This window comes from Grammomys surdaster, unplaced genomic scaffold (assembly GCF_004785775.1).
Source record: "Grammomys surdaster isolate TR1022 unplaced genomic scaffold, NIH_TR_1.0 318, whole genome shotgun sequence".
Lineage (NCBI taxonomy): Eukaryota > Metazoa > Chordata > Mammalia > Rodentia > Muridae > Grammomys > Grammomys surdaster.
In genome coordinates this window covers 251,815-278,404 of record NW_021604737.1, presented here as the reverse complement: position 1 = coordinate 278,404, position 26,590 = coordinate 251,815, and the positions used below count along the sequence as shown (strand labels likewise).

The window sequence follows — 26,590 nt, the reverse complement described above, 5'->3', positions numbered from 1 at the left end:
TCAGAGGCCAGCCCTTATTCAAAAAGTAAAGGGTTGTGATAGAGGACACCAATATCAGCTTTCTCATTTTGTGTGCACGTGTGCACGCATGCATGCACACACAGACACCCACACACATGGTGATTCCAGCACTAGGGAGCCAGAGATAGGTGAATCCCTCGAGATTGCTGGCCAACCAGCCTAGTCTAAGCATTGAGCTCCAGGTCCCAATGAGAAACCATGTCTCACAGAACAAGGTAGGGGTGGAGAGATGGCCTAGAGGTTAAGGACACTATCCACTCCTCCAGAGGTCCTGAGTTCAATCCCTAGCAACCTCATGGTGGCTTACAACCATCTGTAATGGGATCTGATGGCTTCTTTTGGCTTACAGGTGTACATGTAGATAGAGAACTCATAAATTCTTGAAACAAAAACCAAGGTGACTGGCTACTGAGGAACACCACCCATGGCTGACCTCCTGTCTTAAAAGGCATGTATGTCTGCAGGAAACAGAGCCTACCCACCCCACATCCATGAACATATACACAAATGTTTCTTTTTTTTTTTTTTTTTTGAGACAGGGTTTCTCTGTATAGCTCTGGCTGTCCTGGAACTCACTCTGTAGACCAGGCTAGCCTCAAACTCTTGAACTCAAAAATCCCCCTGCCTCTGCCTCCCAAGTGCTGGGATTAAAGGCGTGTGCCACCACCGCCCGACACAAATGTTTCTTTTAATCTTTGTTAGTGCTCCACTATATCATAAATAATATCTGAAGAGCAAGCAGGCCGAGGAGATGGCTCATCAACAAGCATCTGCACCAGTTTGAGTCCTTGTTATCTACATGAAAAGCTAAGCACTCTGTACTTGGTGTGTTCTCGTAATCCCAGTGCTGGGGAGGCAGAGACATTTCCGGGGCTCCCTGGACAAGTAATCTAGCCTGACTGAAGAGCTCCAGGTTCATGAGAGACCCGGTCTCAACAGCTAAGGTGGAAACTGACTGAGGAAGACCTGTGTGTGCATGCACACGGGTATATACACCCCCCCCACACACACATACACACAAACACACACAGAGCATACCCTGGCTGGTGGATCCAGCCAAAGAATGACTTTCTAGAGCCTTCCTCCAGGGCATTTTGCTGATCTTTCATTAGTCTGGGTGTGATCTAAGCTTAGTTGATACTCTTCCATGGAAGCACAAATCAGAGACTCACTTCAACTAGGTAGAGAGATCATAAGATTACACACTTGTGAGCATTGTCTCTGGGATTCATAATTAGTAAATGGTTCTGTACTGGATGTTAAGAGACCCAGGAAGTAAGGACCAAGTGACAGGGTCCGTAAGTCCCATATACAGGCTCCCTTTGCAGAGCAGTTAAGATGTTGCTGCTGTGTTCATGTCCCCCACTCCCAGCCCCAGCCTGGCTACTTATTCCCTATAATCTGGGGTTTTGCCACTGTTCAACTAGTATGACCCAAAAGGAGTTGTTCTAGTTTGACAGAGGAAAGAGGATTGGCTTCATTTGCAGTGAGCTGTAGTTAATTTTTTTTTATTTATATTTTTTGTGTCTGCTCAGTACCATGTCCTTTGGTGATGGCTTCAGCAAGATGCAGGCTCCTGCCCCTCCTGGTGTGTATATACTTCAGATGAAGATTCCCTTGGTATCTGGTAGTGCTGTGGCTTGGGTTTGTCAGCTGTGAAAAATGGCTTTCAGGGAGGCAGAGGAACTATGTAGCTTGCATGCCTTTCTTCACCTCCAGTAAGCAGTTTTATCCTGTAGGACTTCATTTCTCATTGACAAAACGAAGAAAATCCTCATTCCAAAAAAGTTTACTAGATTTAGTCCCAGGCATAGGGCTTTAGGGCATAGACATTTCCTCACTGAGGACATGGTCTGCATATTGTCACAAAGTGCCAGGGGGCAGTCAATACAGTACCAACAGTTTTTAATTTTGTGTGCTATTGTATGTCTGTTGTATGTATGTCCATTGTATGTACAGCTATTGTATGTCTGTTGTAGGTAAGTCTATTATATGTATGGTGTGTGGAGGCCAGGGACATTGGGTGTCTTTTCTCAATTGTCATTTTTATTAGTATTAAATATCTTTTTACATAGCAAGTGTAATATATATCTTATTATTCTAGGATTTCATGTATAACATACTTGGATCCTATCACCTCTTCCCACTGTGTCTGTCCTTCTTTGTGTGTTTAAGAAGAGACTGTCTTACAGCAGATGTCTGGTCCTCTCCTGCTTCCCAGCCTTAAGTGTATAAGTTGTATTGCAGATGTATTCATTGGGATGAACATCCCACAGTTGATTTCTGCACGTTCACCAGCTGTGGCTTTCAGTAATCTCTGCCTACTGCAAAAGGAATCTTTTGGTGACCTGTAAGTATGAGGAAAGTGGCTGCAGGCCCTCTAGGTTCCACGTCCTTATCAGGCATAGGTACCTGGCTGAGTTCATAGATCGAGGCATGAATTCTCTAGTAGGCCTTAAGTCTGACAGGGTGACTGTTGGTTATCCATAGGATATACGAGCCATTATTTCACTATGTTGGTCACTGTTGTATTACAGCGAGATGCTACTAATGATAGCTTTACTCTGTGAGTAGCTTGCATGATTCCATTTAAAACTCTTTGAGAGCTAGTCCCCAGTGAGGTGGCTTCCAGGTTAAATCCAGATCAGTTCTTGCAAATTGTGTGTTGGAAGTGTGTGGTGCCTTCAGCAATAGGGTCCTAACTTTTTTTCCTGGATGGTGCAAAGGACAGTAACGAGGTCTATATTTGGGCATCTCTTGGATTCCCCTGGCCAACAACTCTAAAGGATACCCCCCATGCCCAGCACGGGAATTTTGTTAGATATTCTGCATATTTTGGAGGAAGTGTCACTCTAATTGGCAGAACTTCCATTAAACTACATATGAACTTACATGTATGTTAACATATATACATATGTTTTTTTGACAGTCTATAGCTTGGCTATCCTAAAACTCATGTAGATCATGCTGTGGCCTCAAACTCACGAGATCCACTTGCCTCTGCCTCCTGAGTGCTAGGATGCAAAGGTGTGCGCCATGCCTGGCTCCTCCTGGCTCTGTAATTTTGAGTAGTCATACGTGATGCTCTCTGCGACTTTTCTAGTAACCTGTGTTATTTACCCCCTCTCCCTCTCCTGCAGGTAGGTCTCTATCCATCCTCTTCGTAGCAACTGTTTTACTGTTCCTTTCCAGTGTGTCCCACAACACAGTCCCGCTTTTTTGGTATGTTACTCCAGGTATTTGCATCTGAAGATTCAGAGTGGGGACATGGGTTATCTCAGTATACTATCTTCTAGTTCTCTCCACTTACCTTCAGATTTAATGCTTTCATTATTTATAGTTAAATAGTATCCCATTGAGTAAGTATATGTACCTTATTATTTCTTGAGACTTGAGTCTTGTGTTTCTCATTGATTCATCTGGACTGGCTGTGAGCTTCTGGAATCCTGCTTCCTTGCCTTTCCCCCTAGCACCTGCCCCTGGCACTGAGGTTATAAGCACACATCACTGTTGCCTAGCATTTTTCATGGGTGCAAAGGGATTGGAATGTGATCCAGGGCCAAGCTGACAAATGGCAGCACTTATGGTCACTACTGCTTGACATGAGAAACTAGTCTATCTTCCCAGTTACCCTGGACCCAGGGGTTCCAGTCAGGACAGGTAGATATGGAGGGAGCACAGCAGTTCTCCCTGGACTGCATGTTCATCCTCCTGGCTGCTGTCTGGGACTGTAGACTCTAGGAAGATATTTCTCAAAATTCCAGCTCTAAGAGAAAGCATTAAAGAGAGCTGGAGCCATGCTGCCTATTGCCTACCAAGCAGCCAGAAGAGCCAACTTTTGTCTTTGACAAAAGCTGCCAATTTTTCAACTGTTGCTCCACTGGGATAGCTGCTCTATTTGAAGTTCTAGGGGTTAAGAAAACCTAAAGTATAGGTATCACAGTTAACTCCCAAGGCTTCAGGGAAAAGGTCATGTACCAAAGCAGTGGCCATTCCCTGGGCAACCATGCAAGCAAGCAGGAACTCTAGTTCCAGGGTGGGATGAGGAGTAGGAGGCAGTCAGCAGGACATAGGAAAGTTTCTGTGCTTCTTAAGTCAGAAACTGCAAATACTTCTGAACAAAGCGGGGAGGGACCAGCTGGGAAAGAGGTGACCAAACTGACTCTGAACTTGGCTTCTCTACAATGAACAGAAGTATGGAGTGGCTACAGTATGGACCAAATGGTGACCGGGGAGTCTTAAGTTTCTTTGAAAACCATTCTTTGCTCACCCTTGTGTCTGACCTAAGGTCTGTCACCATCAAAAATCCTCACAATGAATTCTCAGCAAACCAGTAGTTTCCACCAGTCTAAAAACGAAGCTTTGTCACTAGGGGACCAGAGTCCTGCAGCAGAGTTCAGTTGTGCTATAACTACTCACCTGTTGTTCTTGCCAATGTATCTGAAAAGTATCTTGATTTACAACTTTGTCTTGTTACTAGAAAAACTTCATGAAACTTTGCAATATTGAAATATGGTGTTTGTGGCAAACTAAGTCTGTTCAGTGACCACTTACATCTTGGCTCCAGAATAACCTCCTTTACTCCCTTTTGGGGTGAGGGGGTGAGAGGCTGAGATTCTTACAGGCATTCGCCCACTCAGCAGCCTATAGGATCTTTCAAGTTTAGCTACACAGTATTAAGTAGCTACAAGGTGTTACTACTTTGTATTAGTCATAAACTGTCATGGGAATATATTATCTCTGTACTTGTTTTTACATTACAAAAAGTACTAATTGGTTTGCTGTTGCTTTTACCTTAGGGACCCAGCTCTGTAGCTTTTATGGTTGAACCTATTCTCTTTAGCAGACTTTGCAGCTCTTTCATCTCCTTGCAGCTGGTCATTCTGGCAGCTCAGGGCTGTTTCTGAACAATGTTGCCATGGCAGCTACTGAGGAGCTGATATTTAAAGGTGACTCAGTGTGCTGGTTACTTTTGGTCAGCTTAGCACAAACCAGTTATTAGGAGAAAAGTAGCCTACATCTATCAGAGTTGCCTGTGGGACATTTTCTTGATCAGTGATTGATGTTGAGCCTGTCACCCTGGGCAGGTGGTCCTGAACTGCACAAGAAAGTAGGCTGAATAAGCCACAAGGAGCAATCTAGTCAGCAGTGACCCTCCAGGGTTCCTATCAGTTCCTGCCCTGACTTCCCTCAGTGGATTGGGATGAAGACATATAAGCCCATCAGCCATCTTTTTCCTGTGGTTTTGACTACTGGACAAAACATTAGCTTTGTCTAGGAAGCAGGAATGTCAGTTAAGAAATTGTTTCCATCAGATTGGATCTCTTTTTGGATTAATGAGTGATATGGGCCAGTGTGGGCCTGAGGTGTATAAACAACTGAGCCAGTAAGCTTTGCTCCTCCAGTCTCTGCTTCAGTTCCTGCTCTAGGCTTCTGCCCTGGCTTTCTTCGATAATGAACTGTAACCTGTCAGCAGAAATAAACCCTTTCCTTCCTAGGTTGCTGTTGATCATGGTGTTTATCACAGCAGTGGAAAACTAGGAAGCTGCTTCTGGATGGGAGCCCTGCTGGGACAGACTATACTGTTTTGGGGAGTTAGGAACTCTGGTCTGGAAAAGCTGTTGGGGCCCAGAGCTCAGTGAGCTGTTTTGTGGGAACATGGAAAATACTGAAATGCCAACTGTGGGGGCCTGACTTGTAAAGTTGGAGAGTCCTCCAAGACTATAACATTTTGTATAAAGAATCTTGTTTCGTTCAGCTAGGGTTGAAAAATGAGCTGTGAGTAACAAGAGTGAGTGAACCCTTTGGCTTTACTGGGACTGATGCTAGGCACTGAAGGCTGAAACCCAGCTGTGCCTAGTAAAACCAGCATCATTGAGGTCAAGTCTCTGGGAAGTCTATTCACTCGGGGTCAGCACACACAAGATGCGGTCCAAGATGTGGGCAAAGCTACAGCTCAAGTTTGGTAGCTCTTCCATGTGGTCCTGGTTTTGAAAGGTGTGAGAGGGTAAGTCACAGGGACCAGAGGAGGCCTGGAACCACCTACCTGGACTGGAGCCCTTGCAGAGGTCAGGAGGCCACTTGTGAAGGTGTGGGGTGTGGAAGCTCCAGAACTGAAGGGGTCATGGAGAGAAGCTAAGGGACGGTAGGGTCAGGGTCCTTAAGTGAACCTAAGGAAGTTCCTGCCTTGGCTGACTTCCTTCAATGGTGGACTGTGATTAGGAAGTGTAAGCCAAAAGTTATTTGCTTCCCAAGTTGTTTTTGTTCATGGTGTCTATCATAGCAATGGAGACTTTTTCCTTACTTTGAATTTGCTAGCAATCATTAAGACTAGGAAGGCTTTTGCATGCACTATGTTAAAGTTGCTGAACAATGCAGGTGCCTGTCTTCACTGACCTTACCAAGATCTAAATAGTGGGTTCTAGAGGAATGCCCAGTAGGATATCAAGCAGGAAGCAGCACATTTTAAAAGTTAGTGTTCTAACACTGTAGAGAAATCCTGTACCCTAAAACACACTGTTTCATTGCTGTTGTCTTAACTGCAGCTATTAACATTGTGTAAAGAAATGAAGGTCTGAGGGGCAAAAGTGGATACTGTGGATAGGAAAAGTGGATAGTGTGAACTTCTGGAGTTAGAGTAAATGAAGTCGAGGCTGCTCTCTTCCCCTAAACATAGCTTTGCTGTTACCTTCACAAGTCTTTGTGAGACTCAACACCTAGGCCAAGTATTAGAGCAACGCTGCCCTGGCCCACCCACTCCCTATACAGTGTGTTAGTATGGTATTTTATCCATTTCAACACCTCTGACAGTGGAATTCTTCATACATTTTTATTACACAGGCTTGTCTGTGGAATTTTAATGGGAAGCAACCTATGTCTTCCAACAGCCACACCAGGTTTTATTTTAAAACTTTAATTCTGGCTTATTCTTGAGTTCCCAGTAGCGTAAGCAAGCCAGTACTCACAAAGCACCTTAGGGACTCTGGTGCGGATTTTACACAGAAGCAACTGGAATCTGCATGTGCAGCCTTCTGCACTTGAAGCCTTCCCAGAGGCCCTCATGCAGCTGCACACCAACCCTGTGGGAGACAGGGTTTTACTAGCTCCTGCCTTACAGATGAGGAAACCAAGGCTCGAAGGTGTTTTTCTGTACTTCAGGAGCTTCAGGACAAGGTTGCTGTTCATAGTATTCTGGTCCTCAGGCTGCTGCTGTCGCCAAGAGTAGGGCTGACAGGTGAACACTGAGCTAGTTAAAGACAAATACTTTAACCTTTCCTCCATCTTTTGCTAAGTAATACAGGTTACATACTGCATTTATTTGTAGACATTAGAAGACAGAGTGGGTGGTGTCTTTATAGATCCTATTAATAAATTTTATTCGGAACTTGTACCACAACAGTTCTAACAGCATGATTAAGGCTGCACGCCCCAGAGTGGTCACAGGGGTGCAGCATGGGAAGAAAAAGTTGCACCTCAGAGCTGACCATGATCAAGTTAAAAACACCTGACACAATATTCGTGCTAAGAAATTCCCTTCAGGTCATGACCAGCATGAAAAAAAATCAGGAGAGATTCTGCAAACATTCTGTAAATGTGTACACAGCAATGTGCTGCATTAGGAGTCAGAATCAGATTCTATTTAGTGTTAACATCAAGCCCTTAGGAGAGGAAAAACTCCTTTGTCATTTATACACGCCAAGAACTATTCACACTTAGGGCTGGGCTGGGCAGGGCAGGGCGGCCAAGGAGCTGAACAGGCTCCGCACCTGGAAGAAATGCTTAGACTAATACTGAAGGCCTTTCCTGTCCGGTGCACATCCACCTTCTGGCCGTTAAGAATGTCATTTATCAGCCGTTAAATAAAACCAGAAGAAAGCAATGCAGGTCTCTGGGAACCTCATCCTTCCCGAGGGGAAAATGCTCTGCCAATTCAAGTCATTCAGTCAGGAAGGTGAAGTAACGAGTTAAGGCTTTGGTGACAATTATAATCCTCTGAGATTTACTTTCCCTTAAGTCAAGATAAGATAATAGTGTTTACTGTACTTTCTCTTGACTCTTAAAACCACTGGTATTGGGAGTAGGCAACTTGCACCTGCGAATGAGCTGGCAGGAGGAAGGCCCCCACCACAGCTGTCCCGAGTGGCGCAGGCAGTCGTGGCCAGGCTCTTGCGGATGCAGGAAGGACACCGTGGGTCAGGGGTCAGTAGGTGGAGGAAGCTGTGCTCATTGCATCTTCAGAGAGTTTGGTACTGGAGGGGTGGATGCTTGCAAAGTACTTGACGTCACTGTCTCGATCCATCTGCAGGGCCATGATTGTCTGCTCCACGGCCTCCTGATGACAGCTAGCAGAGGCTAAGAAGTATTCTGGAAACAAAGTGCAGTACACAACATTAGTATTGGTGTTTGGGAGTTTAGTCAAGTACAGGTGTCAAAAGCTCACTGCCTACAAAATAGTTCTGAGAGTAAACATAGCATGTGGACTCGGCAGTCTGTAAGCTCATTTGTTGCAGGAAAAAAAGCACTAAACTCAAGAGGGATTGTGAGATTTATTGTTGGTGATAGACAAATCTCTTGGTGGTGAATAAGCTTGTGTTTATTAAAACATTTTTGGCTATTAGCTCAGAAAACAGTGGTTAAATACCAATCATACACAGACCTTTCTTCTAAGGAGGAAAAGCCATTTTTACTGTTCTTTTGAAAATGTACATGGGACCAGGAGAAGAGCCAGGCAGTGGCGGTGAACACCTTTAATCCCAGCACTTGGGAGGTAGAGGCTGGTGGATCTCTGGGTTCTGGGTTAGAGGCCAGCCTTGTCTACAGAGCTGAGGCCACACAGAGAAACCCTGTCTCAAAAACAAAACAAGACAAAAAAGTAAAAATATACAAATAAGGAAAAGAAAGCAATACTGGTTTATTTCTATCCTATGATTTACTCTAGGTTTCTTCCATACCACGTTCATGAATTCACACACAACTTTATGTGTATTTGGAGAGTGTTGTCACAATACTATAAACAAAACAAATACTATCAGGTGCCTGGCTTCTGCTTAATGAATGAAGGGAAAAGACAAGCCTCCTAGACCCTCAGCCACAATCAGGTGCAAGCTGCAGGGAGTGTCTTTACAATGGGCATGCAAGCCTTGGTATAGAGACCAGAGGATACCTTTTGGGACTTGGTACTCGCCTATATCCTGAGGGAAATAGGACTGAACTCAGGTTTTCAGGCTTAGTGGCAAGTCTCTTAACCTGCTGAGTAGCTTGGTTGCCTCCCATTATTTAAATTAATATTTTTTAAAAGGGTTATTTATTTTATGTATATAAGTACATTGTAGCTGTATTCAGACATACCAGAAGAGGGCATCAGAGCCCTTTATAGATGGTTGTGAGCCACCAGGTGGTTGCTGGGAATTGAACTTGGGACCCCTGGAAGAGCAGTCAGTGTTCCTAACTGCTGAGGCATCTCTCCAGCCCACCATTTAAATTATGAAAATGTTGTATATGTATAAATGTATTATGTATGTATAGAGGCCAGAATTGGCACTCAATGTTTTCCTTTGACTGCATTCCACTGGCTGGCTCTGTGTATCAACTCGATACAAGTTAGAGTCATCAGAGAGGAAGGAGTCTTGGTTGAGGAAATGCCTCCATGAGACCCAGCTGTAAGGCATTGTCTCAATTAGTGATCAATGGGGGACAGTCCAGCCTATGGTGGATGGTACCATCCCTGGGTAGTCCTTGGTTCTGTAAGAAAGTAGGCTAAGTAAGCCATGGAAATGGGAACAAACCAGTAAGCAACACCCTCCATGGCCTCTGCATCAGCTCCTGCCTCCAGGTTTCTGCCCTTGTTGAGTTCCTGTCCTGACTTCCTCAAATGGTGGACTATGGATCTGGAAGTGTAAGCTGAATAAATCCTTTCCTCTCCAACTTTTTTTCTGGTTATGGTGTCATTGGCCAAGCAATAGAAACCCTAACTAAGACTAATTTTTGAGATGGGCTTTCTAACTGAACTTTAAGCTTGTCAGTTTGGCTAGCCTGGATGGCCACTCGGTTCCAGAGATCTGCCTGATTCTGCCTTCCAACACGGGCAGATACACACTACCACATCCCCCATGTTTACACAGGTTCTTGGGATCAAATGCAGATCCTCATCCTCATGCCTGCAGAGTAAACACTTTACAGACTGAACCATCTACCCTAAACACTGTATCACAAAATTGTAAGACTTAAGCTTTATGTCCAAGATAAAAGGTTTTTACCAACACAGTATCTTCATTAAAATACCCTCCCCACCTGAACCATCTACCCTAAACACTGTATCACAAAATTTTAAGACTTAAGCTTTATGTCCAAGATAAAAGGTTTTTACCAACACAGTATCTTCATTAAAATACCCTCCCCACCTGACCTGTTTTGTTTTCCAAGAGAGGGTTTCTTTATGTAGTCTTGGTTGTACTGGAACTCACTCTGCAGATCAGGTTAGTCTCAAACTCACAAAAATCCACCTGCCTCTGTCTCTGCCTTGCCGCTGGCTGTGACCCTCCAAACTGTCCCACCACGCACCTTTCTCCAGCAGGGTCTGACGCAGGGTCTTTGCCAGCAGCACTCTAACGTTGGGGACCCTGTCGTTTGCCAAGGTCAGCAAGTGTGGCATCAGGTGCACAGCAAACTGCTCCATGGGGAGGCAGTCGTCCTCAATGACAGTCTGGTGGGAAAAACAAGTGCATGAGTCAGCTGCCAGGCCAGAGCCCAACCATCACACAGAAGATGGGACCCTGAGTAATAACCTGAGTGGCATGCAATTTGGTGTCCACACAGGACTTCCAGATGCATAGGAACCCAAACAATACCATATGATACTTCAGTACTTTCTATGATGTTCCATCAGAGTAAATTGGTTTTGTTTCTACTAGAAATGGTGTCCCTGCCCTTGGTGGTGATCAAAGCAGTTGGAAGCTTTTGAGTCTTACGGTTATCACCAGGTAAATTTCAACTGCCTTCCCCCATTCCATTTAGGTCATTTAGGCTGGGGCTGGCTTTGAACTAGGGATCCTCTCTGTCCGCTTCTCAAGTGCTGAGAATCCAGGTACACCCTAGCATGCTTGGCTTCAGTTAGTTTTAAAGTCTCTACAGAGACCCAGGGCAGCCAGCGCATACCTTTATTTCAAACCTGCATTCTGTGGGCACTGTGCTGTATGAATGGAGTGTTGTGGCACACATGGATATGTGCACATGGTACTTGGGTATGCCAGCCTGAGGACATGCTGGCTGAATGAAGCAAACAGACGCCTAACTTGGAGAAGCATGCAACCTCATGAAAGACAGCTAGAGAGTAACTTCAGTTCCTCAGTATAGAAAAACCTTCAGAGAGGGAGGACTGGGACAAGTTTGACTAGCAGGTGTGCCCAGGCCTTTCCTACCTGGCAGACAAAGACAAAGGCTTGTCGACCAGACCATTTTGGACACCTGCCAAAATTCTCTATCAGCTCATTGATGAGATCTACTCCGAATGTTGGCGGTGTTGCCATGTGGAGTTTCTTCACCATTTCACTGACCTAGAAGGAAGCATAAGGGAAGGCTATTGTCTCCTGTCCTTTGAGTGGACACATCACAGATGGAAAGGCCAACAAGCACAAACATACCAACTTGTAGGAAATCCAACGGACTGAAGAAACTTTGTCTGCACACAGATTCAGAGCAATGGGACGTAAGTAATCATAAACATCTCTGGGACTATATAATTCTAGAAGTAAAATCAGCTGTCTACAAAGATACAAACAACAAAAGTAACATTCAACCAAGGTTTAAAAAATGAGGCATCAGGTTAATTATTTAGATACTTTGTAACAAGGCACCAAGTTCTTATAACCAAGTAGACTTTTGTATTCCTCTAGGCTGGAATACATAGAAGGGGACCTGTGAGTTCAAGGCATGCTAGTTCCCTGAGGAACACTGCTGGAGGGCTGGGGTGTGGACATGGTTTGTCCCCAGTTGGCTGTACTGAGAGGTAGTGTGTGTGCATGTGTGCACTTCAGTGTAGTGAGCACAGACAGGTACTTCCCTGCTTCCTTCTCTTGTTGGGACAGCAGCAGAACCAGATCACTTCTACTTCCAGCCACTAGCATCTTATGGTAAATAAGCAGTTTCTCTATTACCCAGAGCTAGCAAAATAAACTGAAACCATTCAGGAATGGAAACAGAGCAAAATGTTTCCTTATCTGTTCACTGGAACATCATGCATGGGCTCCCTCCTACATTGCTTTAGAAGGCGGTGAGATTCCACAGAGGCACAAATGAGCTCAGTGGAAAGCTATAGCATGCAGCAGGAGCCTTTCAAGCACTCAATGCTCACTATTCCAGCTGGGCGTTTGCTATGGGCAACAGGATTAGTTGCCTCCTCTGACATGAGTCCCCTACTGACATTAAATCTCATAGAAGCAAGCCCCGGGGCATACAAACTACGTCACTTGAGGGATAGTGTGTGCAAGAAGTATTTTCCAAAATGTGATAAAAAAACCCAGCTGAGTTGCAGTCTGCAACCAGACATCTGAGAACCATCTATAACTCCAGTTCCAGAGGGTGACACCCCTTTTCAGATGCCTACGGGCACCAGGCACACGTGGTACACAAGTAACACACAAAAACAAAACACCAACATATGTGAGGTTAAGACTGGATATTGAGACAAGTCAACACATCCTACTGCTATGGAGAGGAGGCAGGCCTGTATATGCAGAAGACTGGCCACAGGCAGCAACAGCTGGATGCCAGTGGGAGGGGACAACCTCTGAAAAAGCCCAGGAGCCAAAGACCTGCCAAGGATTAAGGCAGAGCCAGAGAGGAGACTCCCTAGTACATAGGCATACACCAGTACATGAGCACAGGGACAGCTGGGAGCTGAGGATGGGACAGAACAACAGAAAAGGCCAACTGGCACCCCAGCCCACCTCAGCAAAGGCAGTACCATCCTGAGTGGCAGTGACAGGCCACAGTACATAGACCGCACCCTGTCAATGGATTCAAGTAGACGTATTAATACCCAACTCCATGGAAGCCAGGGCAGCAAGGCAGGTATGATGAGAAAGGATGAAACCACAGAACGTGGGGGACATGAGGCCAAGAAGAAACATCAAAAGGAAGAGATGAGATAAACCTACAGACAGTCCCAATAAGTTGTTACAACTTACTCTGCCAGTTCAGCTCGAAAGCGCCAATTTCTACTGTTGTCTGTCACCAAAAACTCCTGGAGCTGATAAAGGTATTCTCTTCTTTTATCAATGTGAAGAAGCTGAAGTAACAAAACAAAATGCTTCTATTAGACTGAAAAATGTGGTAATTATACTAAAGATACATGGCAGCTCTATTTTACTGTGAGGTTTGTGTGCACACACTCATAGGTGCACGAACGTAGAGGCCAGAAGAGAACATGGTGAGTTAGCAATGGTGTTAAGTTTATTCCTGAGACAAGGTCTTTCACTGAACCTGCCTTTTTATTCCTGAGACAAGGTCTTTCACTGAATTGCCTCCTGCCATCTGCCCATCTTTAGTGCCCATCACTGGGTTAAAGGCACACACACGTGCACACACACCATGCACACATACGACTGGTGTGTATACAGACTGAAAATAGGAGTTTCTTACTAACTACCATGTAGAATGGCTGATTCTCAAGGAAATCAAGCAGACCCCATACAAAGGTAATAAAACTTTCCACAATGGAAAGTGTCGACACCCTGATTATCCTCAAGGTGCAACACCCTTGGAAAAATGTGTCATACCACAGCTAACCAAAACTTACGGATGTATTCCTTAATAAACACTGCTAGCACAATAAAAATAAGAAAAGGAAAAGAAATCAGAATTTAGGCTTAGAGTAGACTTTTAGTATGTATTTATGCAAAAGGATTTAGAGGTTACCTTCAGGAAGTCATGCAAGTGTTTAAGAACACCTATCCTGACTTCATCGAGGTCTTTTAAAAATCCATTAAAAATTGGAACCAGGTCTGCAGCTGTCAGCTGGTCTCCAAGAATCACCGCAAGCTCATGGATGGAGAAGGCTAGAGTTCTTCGAACCTTCCACTGTAGAAATAGAAACTGTGAGAAATCTAAACACAGAGTGCCATGTACTCTGAACATTATTAGTCTCAGAAGTTCAACCAGGACCAGAAGGATGGCTTAGCAGGTGGATGCACTTGTGCACAGGCAAGAGAAGCTGCGCTCGCTATCCACCAATCCCACAGTTGGCAGGAAAGACCTGAACCCAGCGAATGTTCTCATACCTGCATCTCCCCCACAACTCCCACATTTACTGGCACCCACATGCATGGATACACGTAAAAAAGATTACATCATGCCTTTAATCCCAGAACTTTGGGAGGCAGAGGCAGTTGCACTTTTGTGAGTTTGAGACCAGCCTGACCTATGTATATACATAGTCCCAGGTCAACCAGGGCTACAGAGCTGAGACCTCATCTCCAAACAAAACCAAAAAATTATATCAGATTACAATTAACAGTTTAAAATTTAAAGTTTAAAATTCTACCACGTGTCAAAAGTTGTGATAAAATTTCAAATCCCTCTATGGTATGCACTGTTTCCTTCTCTCTTATGAAGGAAACATGTTTGGGAATCACTAATAACTTGTGTAGTCCATTAACTACACTAATATCTGCTCCTGCCCACTTGTATTAAACAGAACCCTGTGCCACCCACACAACGCTTCCCTTCAGAGTCTTGTACTATGTTATCTTGGAGAAAACCTAAAACTTAGTTGTGCAGAACTGGTAATTTAAGAAACACAAAAATAAAGAGATCTCTGTGCATATAGCACACATGCAACAGTAAACCTGTGCATTGTAACCCATGAAAGAGACAAAGGCAGACATGTCCTAGAGGAGGGAATACAAAGACGGAGAATGCAGAGAACCTGAGAGCTGCTGACAGGAGATGGAACTGGGCTCTGGGCTTCCTTCCCTGCCCATAGCCACAGTTAGGAAGCTGGAAGGGACTTTTCCACAGGAGGCTGAGTCAACAGCCCTTGTGCCCTGAGTGGGTAGTGAGCACTGCATTTACGATCTGTGGAAACCAGTCCCAACGACTGCTTTCTTAATAACAAATTAATAAGTTAATAACTGAAAGAATGGTTTTTATTATTGGCTTTTTGTTTGGGTTTATTTCTTGGGATGGGTAGGGGCCAAGAGAGTTAAACTCTGGCACACAAGAATCAGACTGAACACAGTGTGAGGAAGTCAAAGCCTAGAAAAAGACCTAAAAACCAGATGTCCATACAACCCCTAGCTTTACTCTGTGAGCTTTCAAGGGAGGTGTGCATTTCAAAGCTCTGGGCACTCACGCACCAAACCTCAGGACCAATATCCAGCTGTTAGGGTGTGAGAAATCAAGCACCTACAGCAGGGTTGTTAGGGAGGTGCCATCTTTTAGTCTCCAGCATCACCTATGATAAACCTGCACAACACACATCTACATGACAAGCGCCTTCTGGTACTGCTCTAAGTTGTCACAATTCTCTGTAACACCAACCACTTGCTGGGACACAGACATCCTCAGATGTGGAAACCAAGCATATGCCACCTTCCAGACTCTGCTGCTCACTCACCTGCATGTCTGACGCTAGGGTCTCGTAAGTTTCTCTCAAGCAGTGCCAGTTCTGTCTGCCGAGAGTCAAGGCCACACCCGGCAGACTGTATGCACAGTGCTTGGCGATCTCAGTGTCAACTGTTTGTGCTCGAGAAGGGTCGGTCATTGACAAGTACTGATCTAATAACGCTTGTGGTACAACATCCTAACCAAAAAAGAAAGGACATAGTACATTTGAACATTTAAATAAACTTCCAGCAGGTCAGACATAAATGTGACTAATTAAATTTTAAGCTATAGCAATACTAATTCCAAAAACTGACATATCTAGTGACTGAGAAGGGATTATTGGGGCTTGCTGGCCAACTAGTTTAGCCAGATTGGTGCACTCCAGGATAAGCAAAAGACCTTGTCTCAAAAAATAAAGTAGGGGATGTTTGAGGAAGACATCCAAAATCAACCTTTGGCCTCCACACACTCATGCACATACACACATGTCAAAAACATACACTAAAAAATAGCATGTATTAAGCAAATGTATATATATGTGCATACATACACATATATAAATAAAAAGCCTCTTAAAACAGGTCAGAATTGCTGTCACTAAATTGAAAAGTACATTACAAAGGAGGCTGTGGCAGGTCTCCTTGAGTTTCTGCCATGACCATATCATTATCAACATGCTTCCTAGCAAGGGCATGACCGTGTGTGCCTGTGCTTCCAGCACGTGGAAGGCTAAGGCAGGATGATCAATTCTGGAGCCAGCTTGGACGATATTGTACCAGAAGTATGTCCAAATAAAGAAAAAGTTAAAGCCACATTCCTTCTATGGTAATTTTCAAGCTTACATTGGAACTAGGCATGGTAGTACACATTTTAAATGCAAACACTTAGGCGGTAGAGGCAGGCAGGTGGATATCTGGGCAAGCCAGAGCTACACAATGAGACACTATTTCAAGAAAACAAACCAAAAAGATAAGCCACATCCCCCTCTATAAAAATGTAGAAAATCAAAGTGTATACATGTGTTTGAAATACATGAGAGAAAATGTGCATACTTGCTAATGAATGTGCAATGTATGTTTGGAAGGGGAGTTTTAAAAGACTGGAGGCCTCTCAGAATGTAAGCTGTTTGAGTGGAGAATTCACTGCCTTTCCTTTTTAACTATATTAGTTATGAACATGTAATTTGCTGAAGATGACAAATCTATGTGCACTGACTAAAATATTTTTGCAATATAACAGAAAAGTATGTTTTAAAACAACAGTATGCACAATGATTCTACTTTACATAAGAAACACAACTATAACCATGGACTATGTGACTTAGGAGTCTACTTCTAATGACATCCCCAGAGGCAAACATCACAGAGAAGTGTAATAATAGAAACCACTGGAAGGGGGTGGTCTGCAGTGACCCCCAGGTACCTTACGGAGACTAGGCTTTCATTTCACAAAGGAAATGAAAGACAAAGATAAGCCTGAATTCAAAAATCTGTGACCAGGTCTGGTGGTGCACAGCTGTTAAGAAGACTGCTGTGATCCATGAGCAGCCTAGTGACACAGTAAGTCTGAGGGTGGACTGGGCTACACAGTGAGACCCTGATTAAAGAATGAAAACAACACAAGGCCAATAAAATCTCTAACAAACTGGATGTAACTGAGTATCTGTAGGTAGAGGGAACACCTAAGCAGTACGAGATGACCATCTCCAAAGGTCAAAAGGGCACCCATCTCCGTGCACACTCACAGGAACCCCAGGGCACAGCAGAATGTGAGGGGAAAGTATGTGCTTGTGTTGGTTTTGCCACTTGCTTAAATTTTCTTTTCACACACATGATGAACTATCTTAATTTTTAAACCAGCGATTACAAAGGAAGATTACTGTGGTCACACACAGGCTTTGGAGGAAGGATTATGAACTCAGACACAACATCCAGGTCACTCACCTGGACTTTGGGTCTCCTCTCTTCATCCGGGCTGAAGCCACCACTGGGGCTTACGTCTGTACCTCCATGAACATAGTCAGAAGTGGCCTCCATATTCTGTCAGGAGAAAAATGTACTTCAAGAACTGCCTGGCCTGGAAGCTGTCCTCCCTTAATAACCTCTCGGACTGGTTTACTTACCATTCACCACTATCAAGAGATACAGACAGAGAAACTTTTAGGATTGTAAATGTTTATAAACATGCTTAAGGCCTCCTAAGAATGTTCCCCTGCTTTAAACCAAGCTTGTGGAATAACTATGAAATGTATTAAAATGAGTCTTAGAAAAATTAGTTCATGGGGCTGGACAGATGGCTCAATGGTTAGGAGCACTTGCTCTTGCAGAGGGACTGGGATTAATCCCGAGCACCTAAGTGGTGACTCACAACCCTCTAGACTCCAGTTCTAGGAGATCTGATGCCCACTTCTGACCTCTGTGGGCACTGCATGTACATGGTCCACAAACAAGTAGGCAAAACACATTAAATAAATCTATAACAACCAGCTTTAAAAAAGGAAAAAAGTATTAGCTCATTTATAAACTACCAGGAGGGCTCTTCCAGTCAACTATCGTAGAAGCCAATGGTTGTCCTGTAGTTTTGTATTATTTCTACTCATGGTTTTAATAAGTGATTTTAACAGTAGCTGCTTTAACAGCCACACTTCCAGAACACAAACACACACAAAGTCTACTCTGCATTGTGTATGTATCACAGCAGTCAAGGCTCCTATCCCAAGCACAAGCACTACACACATTCCCACGGCATCAGACGCCATCCACAGAAGCAGGACCACACCAAAGCACTAAGGATGATGCCGTTGCCACCCCCATTGCCTGGCACTTCCCTGAGCTCTATCACTCAAGCTGCTAGGGTTGGTGTACACACTGCACTCTGGCGGCGAGTGGTGTCCTTCTCTGTCAGCAAGAGAGAAGAAACAGATGCTACATGACTCTGGCTTGAGGAGAACGCAGTAGGAAACCAGGGTAGGATCATGTGAACAGCTACATGGATGCAGCAAAGATGATGCTAGGAGCAGTACCCACCCTCACACTTGAGTCCAGACAATGCCACAGCCCTCCGCAGCATGGCCTCAAGTCCCGGTCTTCTGCTCAGAGTACTGTGTTGCTTGCTGCAGTGAAATGGTCCGATCAGAAACAAAGCACCTCTCCAAAAAGAAAAGGGAAGAGTTAATTATTCTTGATAAAGGGCTTTGTTTCCAGTAAGACTATTTCACTGCAGTGAGCTACATCAACATCCACCCATCTAAATAGTCATATAGACAGGATTGACTTTTTTTGAGCCTTTAATAAGACACTAAAGTCACAAGGATGGATGAGGTGAAAATAATTATTTTACTTTATGAAAAAAGAAGAGCTAGAGAATGAATAACAATCAGAGCGCGGTGACTAGAGTGCTGGCTACCACTGTCCCCATGGAGACTGTTCACAGAGCTCTCACTTGGCAAACACCACTGAGCTTATTACCTCCTCAGCAGCGCTGATCAAAGGCACAGAAGTGTCTTGATTTATGTTACAGTCTGGAAGCTCACTGACACCCACTTCATCTTGTAGCTCACTCCGCTGCTCTACACCACCGGTCTCTTCGTGAGCATCCAGGCTGGAAGCGCGCAGGGCAGCCGACAGCACTTCCACCTGTGCTGTGAGCAAAGGAGACAGTGAACAGAGCAACCGCAACACCCTCTGAGTCCTTCTCTCCCCTAGCTGCTACCAGTACAATGTGTGTTTCTGACATTGCCATGAGGGAGCTGGAAACAATTTTCTACTGTGGCAAATCATTAGTCCTTCAAGAGACCAAATGGAACACAAATGTTCATTGTGCTGTCTAGATTATGCTGTCTAGATTATGCTGTCTAGTTGCTGGAGGCACCTTCAGGTTATTACAGGGCTCAATTTCAGGAGTCTATAGGTCAAGCTGTTAAGTCTCACTAAGCTATTCTAGAAGAAAGACACTTACACAAACCTGCCAACATGAAACAATGGCGGTTGCAGAATCTTCTTGGCAGCAACACTGAAACATCTCTATTTCACCACTATCCCTTTTTGACACTGAAATTACTACAGTTTGTTCCAAACAGTTGGGATCAAACTCTTGCTTGCCCAAACCCAAAACAACTTACCAGGCACTAGTTACTAACACTACCTTCCTTATACAGAAAATTCAAACTAAGAGGAATTCTCTACCCTACCAAATAAATGAGTAATTTAGAAAAAATATATTTGGGGGGAGGAGGTGCAAGCTAATATTCCCCTTGCACATATAAAATTCAAATCTACTGCTCAAGACAATCTATGCATATGTGACAGCATCTGTAGAATTTCCTACCTTGGAAAGAGAAGCTTCTTTTTGCAGAGGTCAATGCAGACTCTTAGCCTTACACACTGAATATATGCTAATTCTCCCTGAACCAAGGCAGGATTGTTAAAAGCAAAAGGTAGGAAGGGGTTTATGAAGTGCTGCATGGAGATGACATGGCCACTGTGATTGTGAATACACAGTAGGGCTCTGCAACATCCCATCATGGACAGAGGGTGCTCATGAGCCCACACCTCTCCTAAGCTGTTAATGGCTGCTGAAGGAGATGGGGTGTGGGAAGATAGGGTACAGAGGGAAATTAAAGGGGTAGTAGGCAGTAATGAGGGTGTGTGTGTGTGTGTGTGTGTGTGTGTGTGTGTGTGTGAGAGAGAGAGAGAGAGAGAGAGAGAGAGAGAGAGAGAGAGAGAGAGAGAGAGAAACTGTCAAAAGCAGGTGCTATGCAAAGCATATAGAAAGGGTGGTGAGTCTAAGACTAAGGAGTGCTCCTGAGTACAGCTGTTCCTAGTTCACTAGCCCCACTCTCATTCTCAGGACTGTTCTTTCTTTTGTAATAAAGTATATTTCTATTTTTGAGGCAGCTATGAGAGGGTGTGTATCTAAATGCATTTAAGCATCTGACCATGGACATACAAGACTAGTGCCTAAGGAACTTCTAATTTAGTGAGTCATCATTACCTAAATAAAGCAAATAATAGTGTTTATTCATGGGACATTCTGGTGATTTTCACTGTTCTCAAATTTTAGCTATAATTTGTAGTTATCATGACAATCATTTTAACTCTCTTTGGGGTCTTTCAAGTTTCTAAAGCAAAAGCAGAAGTGTGCTCAAATCTGACTATACAAAATATAATGTCCCGGGAAGTGCATGTGTGGATGGGATGTCAGATGTGTAGGTGCTGCTTGAGAACAAAGGGAGAACTTGTCTGACAGGCAGGTCCTCGTCTCCCGTGGACTTGCTTCCCATCCATGCGTGTCCAGTCTATGAGCTGCCGGCCATGTGCTGCAGGTCAGCTCTAGGTGCAGCTCCACAGATCCAGCAGACCATCTTTTACAAAGGGGATCTCTCTACCATCTCTGTGTTTTCCCTATGTAGGATCTGTTCTGTTGAACTTTTTATGAGAGCCTACTGTGTTCAGAGGTAAGAAAGGGATTTTCCCAGCCGGGCGGTGGTGGCGCACGCCTTTAATCCCAGCACTTGGGAGGCAGAGGCAGGCGGATTTCTGAGTTCGAGAGTTCGAGGCTAGCCTGGTCTACAGAGTGAGTTCCAGGACAGCCAGGGCTACTCAGAGAAACCCTGTCTCGAAAAACCAAAAAAAAAAAAAAAAAAATAAAAAAAAAAGAAAGGGATTTTCCCTTCCTTTCCCTATTGTAGTCTAATGAAAACAGTTTAAATTCATTATTAAAAAATCACAGGAGAAAAAAAAAACATCAATGATCACAGGAGGGCTGAGACTGAATTCAGCAATGCTGCCTTACAAGAACAGCTGTAACTTGATGTGTACAGCGAAACTCCCTTAGAGTAGCCAATAAGTACAAAGATAGATATTTTGAATTAAATTCAGTTAAAATAATATTAGGGATGAAGGATATAATAAAATTTAATGCCTTTCAGGTATAAAATTACAACAGGAAATCTCTAAAAATCATAGAAAATGAAAACAAGTATAGATGGTAGCTAGCTTACCACAGACCACACTGTTCAAGGTTTACACAAGGTTTTAGTTGGGTATGGTGTCACACCATAACAATCCTAGCTCTCAGGAGAATGTGGCAGGAAGACTTGAGGCCAACCTGGGCTACAGAATGAGATCTTATCTTCCCGACAAAGAAACCAAAAGAAAGCTTTCTGTTTTAAAAGGATTACTTAAGATTTTACTTTATTTGCTTAAAAATGGGTATTTCTCAAAACTGAGCAAACTGACAGTTTAGAAACTTTTGCTTTGGGAACAAAAAGGGTAAAAACCACCCAGAACGTGATATTAGATCTGAAGGTTTGCCAAAATTTGCAGTTACAGGATTTAAAAGGTTTTTGTTTTGTTTTTTTCTTAGAGACAAATTCTTATGTAGAGCTGGCTGGCCTAGAACTCACAGAGATCTGTCTGTCTTTGCTTCCTGAGTGCTGAGATTAAAGGTGTTCATCATCATACCTAATCTTAAAAACATGTGAGCACCATCTAACTGCATCCTGGCTCTGCTCTTAACATTGTTCCTAAGCTCCAGCAGGCAGAGCAAGGAGAGCCTTACAACATCTCACTTCCCATTCTTAAGGACTTAATATATATTCTACTTGATAAGATGCAATGCTTTCTTTAGGACTGAACAACCAGTTCAGCTCTTCACAGTGGAGGACATGGGCTATGTATGTGTAATGTTCCCCGACCCCAAAATACAAATTTGAAAAAGAAATTAATCTTGTAAAAGTCTACAGCTCTTAAAACATCATACACGTGAAAAACCAGACATCTATGTCCACCATATAGACTACAGCACTTCTTTAAAAATGAGACCTAGAGCAAAATGAATACAGCAGAACTTAGAACTTAAAAATCATAAATATTAAACACCAAATAATTTAAAAAAGTGATTTCTAAATGAACACATCTATTCAACAATAAACAGCAGAGAAGAGCCGTCTTAAACATACAAATCAGACCGGCAATGTTGTCTGAAAGGGCATTTTAAAAATCACCTTTAAATAAATAGTGCAACGGACTCTTCCATACCTTTAACATCCGGGTCATCCATGTGCGGCTCTAGGTTTTCTATCATTTCTTCTAGCTCCTTCCGGGTAGCCATGGTGATATTGGGAGAACCTGGTACAGGGACTGCAGGTGCATCTCCTGTTCTCTCTGGGCTGAGTCTCTCCTCAGGGTCCTGTTGGAGCTCTTTATCAAGATCTATTTTGGGTAGAGGAGTCCTCCAGAAATGGAAGGAGTTGAACATTTCCTGATCTAAGGGAGTGGACTCTGGGGAGCTGGTGCCAATGTCTGGCTGGGATGCAGACTTGCTGTTGATGTCACTCTCATCGCTAGCTGCTTCCTGAGGAGACTCTGAGGACAAAGTACAGAGTAAGGAGCTGTCCACTGGAACACGCATGTCACCTGCAGAGTCCCCAGGTGTCTCAGCACAACAGCCTTGAAGTGTGCTCTCCAGCCTGGCACTGGAGTGAGGAGCACTGAGGTCTGAAGGAGCATCTTCTGGCCTGCGCTGCTCTTCTTCTACGACACCATCATCTCTGATCCTTTCATTGTTTCATTTAGGGGAGAGAAAAAGAAATACAGAAGTATAGACATAATTACTGGGGGAAAAAGGTCAATGACAAGCATGACATAGCATTCAGACTAGCTAAGTACTTAGTACAGATTACCCACAGGAACTCAATAGTCCTGAATGTTACACTCGCTGCTTTTCCATCAGTTGTTCAGCAGAGAGGTGAAACACCTGTCAAACTTGTCTAAACAGTCAAGCATTATTAACAGCTGGAGAAGGTGACACTTAAAACTCCTGGGATGCTGGGGACAGGAGAGATAGGTCAAAGGACCCAGCTTCAAATCCCAGCGCCCACATGGCAACTCACAACTCTCTGTAACTCCAAGATCTGACACTCTTGCATATATATACATAAAAGCAAAACAGCAATGCACATAAGATTAAGATAAATAACTTTTAAAAAATGATGTTAAAAAATTCTGGACACTACAATACTACTAATATTGATAAAAGCAGGAAGAAGAAATCAATACAATGGATTCTAAGATACACACAAATTTTAAATTATTTATTCAGGGATTATTTGTATTCTACTCAGTTCCAATGACACAGTGAAAGCTGAGAGTCAAAACATTTTTGCTTATAAAAGAGGGATAAAGAAAAAAACCCAACTCTAGAGGGCAATAGAGAAGACACTAACTCTCTCAGATAATGTATTAAAAGCTACTTAAGTGTAAATATAGGACTACTTTTATTTCTTCCTCAATCTCCAGTGCTACTTCAAGAACAGGTTTTTCCAAAGACGGGCTGTGGGAGTATGTGGAGACTGAGAAACACTGGCCATTGTCCTCTCAATGGCAACCTTCGACACTACTGATTCTCTCCTGTCTGTTATACAAGTAGTTACTGGACACCTACTAGGATCCAGGAATAAACCAGGTTTCAGGATCTGGTATGTAGGTCTAGGTGAACTGTACAAATGTAAGGACCCAAATTCAATTCCCAGCACCAATATAAAAGCTGGAGGAGCTACACACCTAGAGTCCCAGTGCTGGGGAGATGGAAGCAAAAGATCTCTGGGGCTTGCTGGTCTGCTAGTCTGGGTGAATTGGCAAGCTCCAGGTTCAGGAGGAGACCCTGTCTCAACAAATAGGGTGGAAAGCAACTGAGAAAGATGACTGAATTGACCTTTGGCTCTTACACACACACACACCTCAGACTCACACATGCATGCATGCACATGCACATAGATGCTCACTCCAGCACAATCACCTTTAGCATAGACAAATAAAAATGAACACAGGAAGCCAAGCTTGGTGTGGTGGTACACACCTGTTGAGGCTGGAGGATCAAGAATTTAAAAGGAGCCTGGCCCTACATAGCTAAAATGAGCAAGCTGAGATTATAATTACATATAATTATAATGAGGCAAATAAAGAAAAACATCCCAAGAAGAGACAGGCGCACACAGGCCAATGTTGAGAGGATAGGCAGCAGTCAGAGCACAGGCCACCCTCCCGCAGCTAAAGCGACTACGGCATGGCTGACAGGGATGGAGCAAAGCCCGGACACACTTCTGAGTTTAACCTACAGCCATCACAAATAATGAAGCAACTATAAAAACTATCAGACATCTTCTTTTCCCAAGATCCTAGTACAAGGAGTGCTGAAACAAGCTGGAGAGAAGCCAAGCTGCAGGAATGGTGATGTCAGCACCAGAGATGATGAAGTGTAAGCACAGGTGGTATCCATCAGAGATCAAGATGGTGACACTGTGTGTGTCCACTAACTTCATGCAGAGCCTGGTGGAAACCCAGAGTCTGGCTAGGGCAACTGAATAGATGCTCACAGCACTAATTAGAGGCTAACAACATGAGAGCAGTTTCCACAGGTTTACAAGTTCAGGTCTGGCCAGGTGGATTAGGCATCCGCTAAGTTCCAGGTAGTGCTGTCTATGAGCAATTGACAGACAGACTCACAAGTGCACTACAAAGGGTTGAGCAGTAAAGGAGGCAAGAAATAATAATGCTGAAAGACAGGTTAATCAGAAGAAGCCAGATGGAAGAATGACAGACAGGGGGTGAAAGAATGGAGCCACTGAAGTAACAATGTCTAAGAAGACAATCCAGGCTCACGTGACTTGAGTTGCACAGAAAGTAAAAGGAAAAATAAGGGTGAATGGAGATATATGTGAATTTGTAACTTGAATATGATAAAGAAAAACAAGTTCTCTCACAAAGTACCATGTGAAAAGAATTACAAAGCATCTGAGAGGTTTAAAAACTGTCTAAAACTTCTCAGCATCAGAATAAAATATCAAACTAGAAATTTAAGGGGAGTGTAAAAAATAAGGGTGCTGCAACATTCATGTATGGCATCAGTTTACTGTGTGTGCACACGTGTGTGTGTGCGTGTGTGTGTGTGTATGTATGTATACACCTGCATGTATAGAGCCAGATCCCCTGGAACTGAAATTACAAACATTTCTGAGTCACCGGGTGGGTGCTGGGAATTGACTCCAAACCCTCTGGAGCAGCAGCCAGTGTGCCAACCACTGGGCTGACTCTCCAGTCCTAATGTAGGTTTTCATGAAAGCACCAAGCTCCATTTTGTAATGCTCACCATTTTCAGAAGCATTTCCAAAAACACATGCTTTTTTAAATTTAAGATACAAATTGAAAATTTATATGCACATGTTGTCTGAAAACATGGCATATAGTAAAAGCATTTGATACCTGGTGCTTCTCTTCTACAACTATAAACACATAAAATGCACACACTGTACCTGTGTGTCAAATGTGAGGCGACTAAGCAGCATGGGAGGAGCCACCTAAGGGCAGGATCTGCCTTGCTCCTGATTCACTGAACTGAGATACTCTTCCAACAGCTTGTGGCCAATGTTCCTGTGGAAAGTGTTCATCCCCAGTGTGTATGAAGTATACATTTCTGAGCACTCTGTCCTGTTAACCATAGCACAGAATCATTTCCTGGTGTCAGGAACTGGATGACAGCTGTGCACTGATTCTACATTTGAAAAATACAAAGTTAATATCTGAGAAAAAAATAAGAAAAAAAATGTCTAAAACTTCTCAAAGGGCCAGGGGGAAAATCCACATAGGCAAGCAAACATAGCAAAGTGGTGCTGGAATGTGTGGTTGAAGGAGAGATTGTGGTATTCTTTATTTTCCAGAATCATTATATATAAAAATTTAAAATTATAGAAACTCAATATTCTGGAGGGGCAAGGTGAAACCTTAGATTTTATCTATCATCTGACAAATTTAAGGTGCCCACAAAAAATCTAAGTACCAATCACTCAAGACAAAAAATACTCCAAGGACTGAGTTATCGGCTCACCTTCATGTTAATTTTAGCACTGGCCCTGACAGTCTAATGGAGCCATTTCTTCCTTTCTAGCAAAAGTAAATCAATTAGTCTG

The 26,590-nt window shown here is 43.5% G+C and overlaps 1 protein-coding gene across 1 annotated transcript in view; it reads right to left on the bottom strand.

Moving 5' to 3' along the window:
* Nucleotides 1-6,831: 6,831 nt before the first annotated feature.
* Nucleotides 6,832-26,590, bottom strand: part of Ppp4r1 (protein phosphatase 4 regulatory subunit 1) — a 60,730-nt gene continuing 40,971 nt past the window's right edge. The window contains exons 12-21 of the mRNA XM_028777960.1: nt 22,665-23,182; nt 19,092-19,264; nt 17,568-17,663; nt 15,635-15,820; nt 13,936-14,097; nt 13,206-13,306; nt 11,661-11,781; nt 11,439-11,573; nt 10,582-10,723; nt 6,832-8,385 (exon numbers count right to left, since the gene is read on the bottom strand). Coding sequence (XP_028633793.1) covers nt 8,222-8,385; nt 10,582-10,723; nt 11,439-11,573; nt 11,661-11,781; nt 13,206-13,306; nt 13,936-14,097; nt 15,635-15,820; nt 17,568-17,663; nt 19,092-19,264; nt 22,665-23,182 — 1,798 coding nt within the window. The 3' untranslated portion in view covers nt 6,832-8,221. The remainder of the gene's footprint in view (nt 8,386-10,581; nt 10,724-11,438; nt 11,574-11,660; nt 11,782-13,205; nt 13,307-13,935; nt 14,098-15,634; nt 15,821-17,567; nt 17,664-19,091; nt 19,265-22,664; nt 23,183-26,590) is intronic.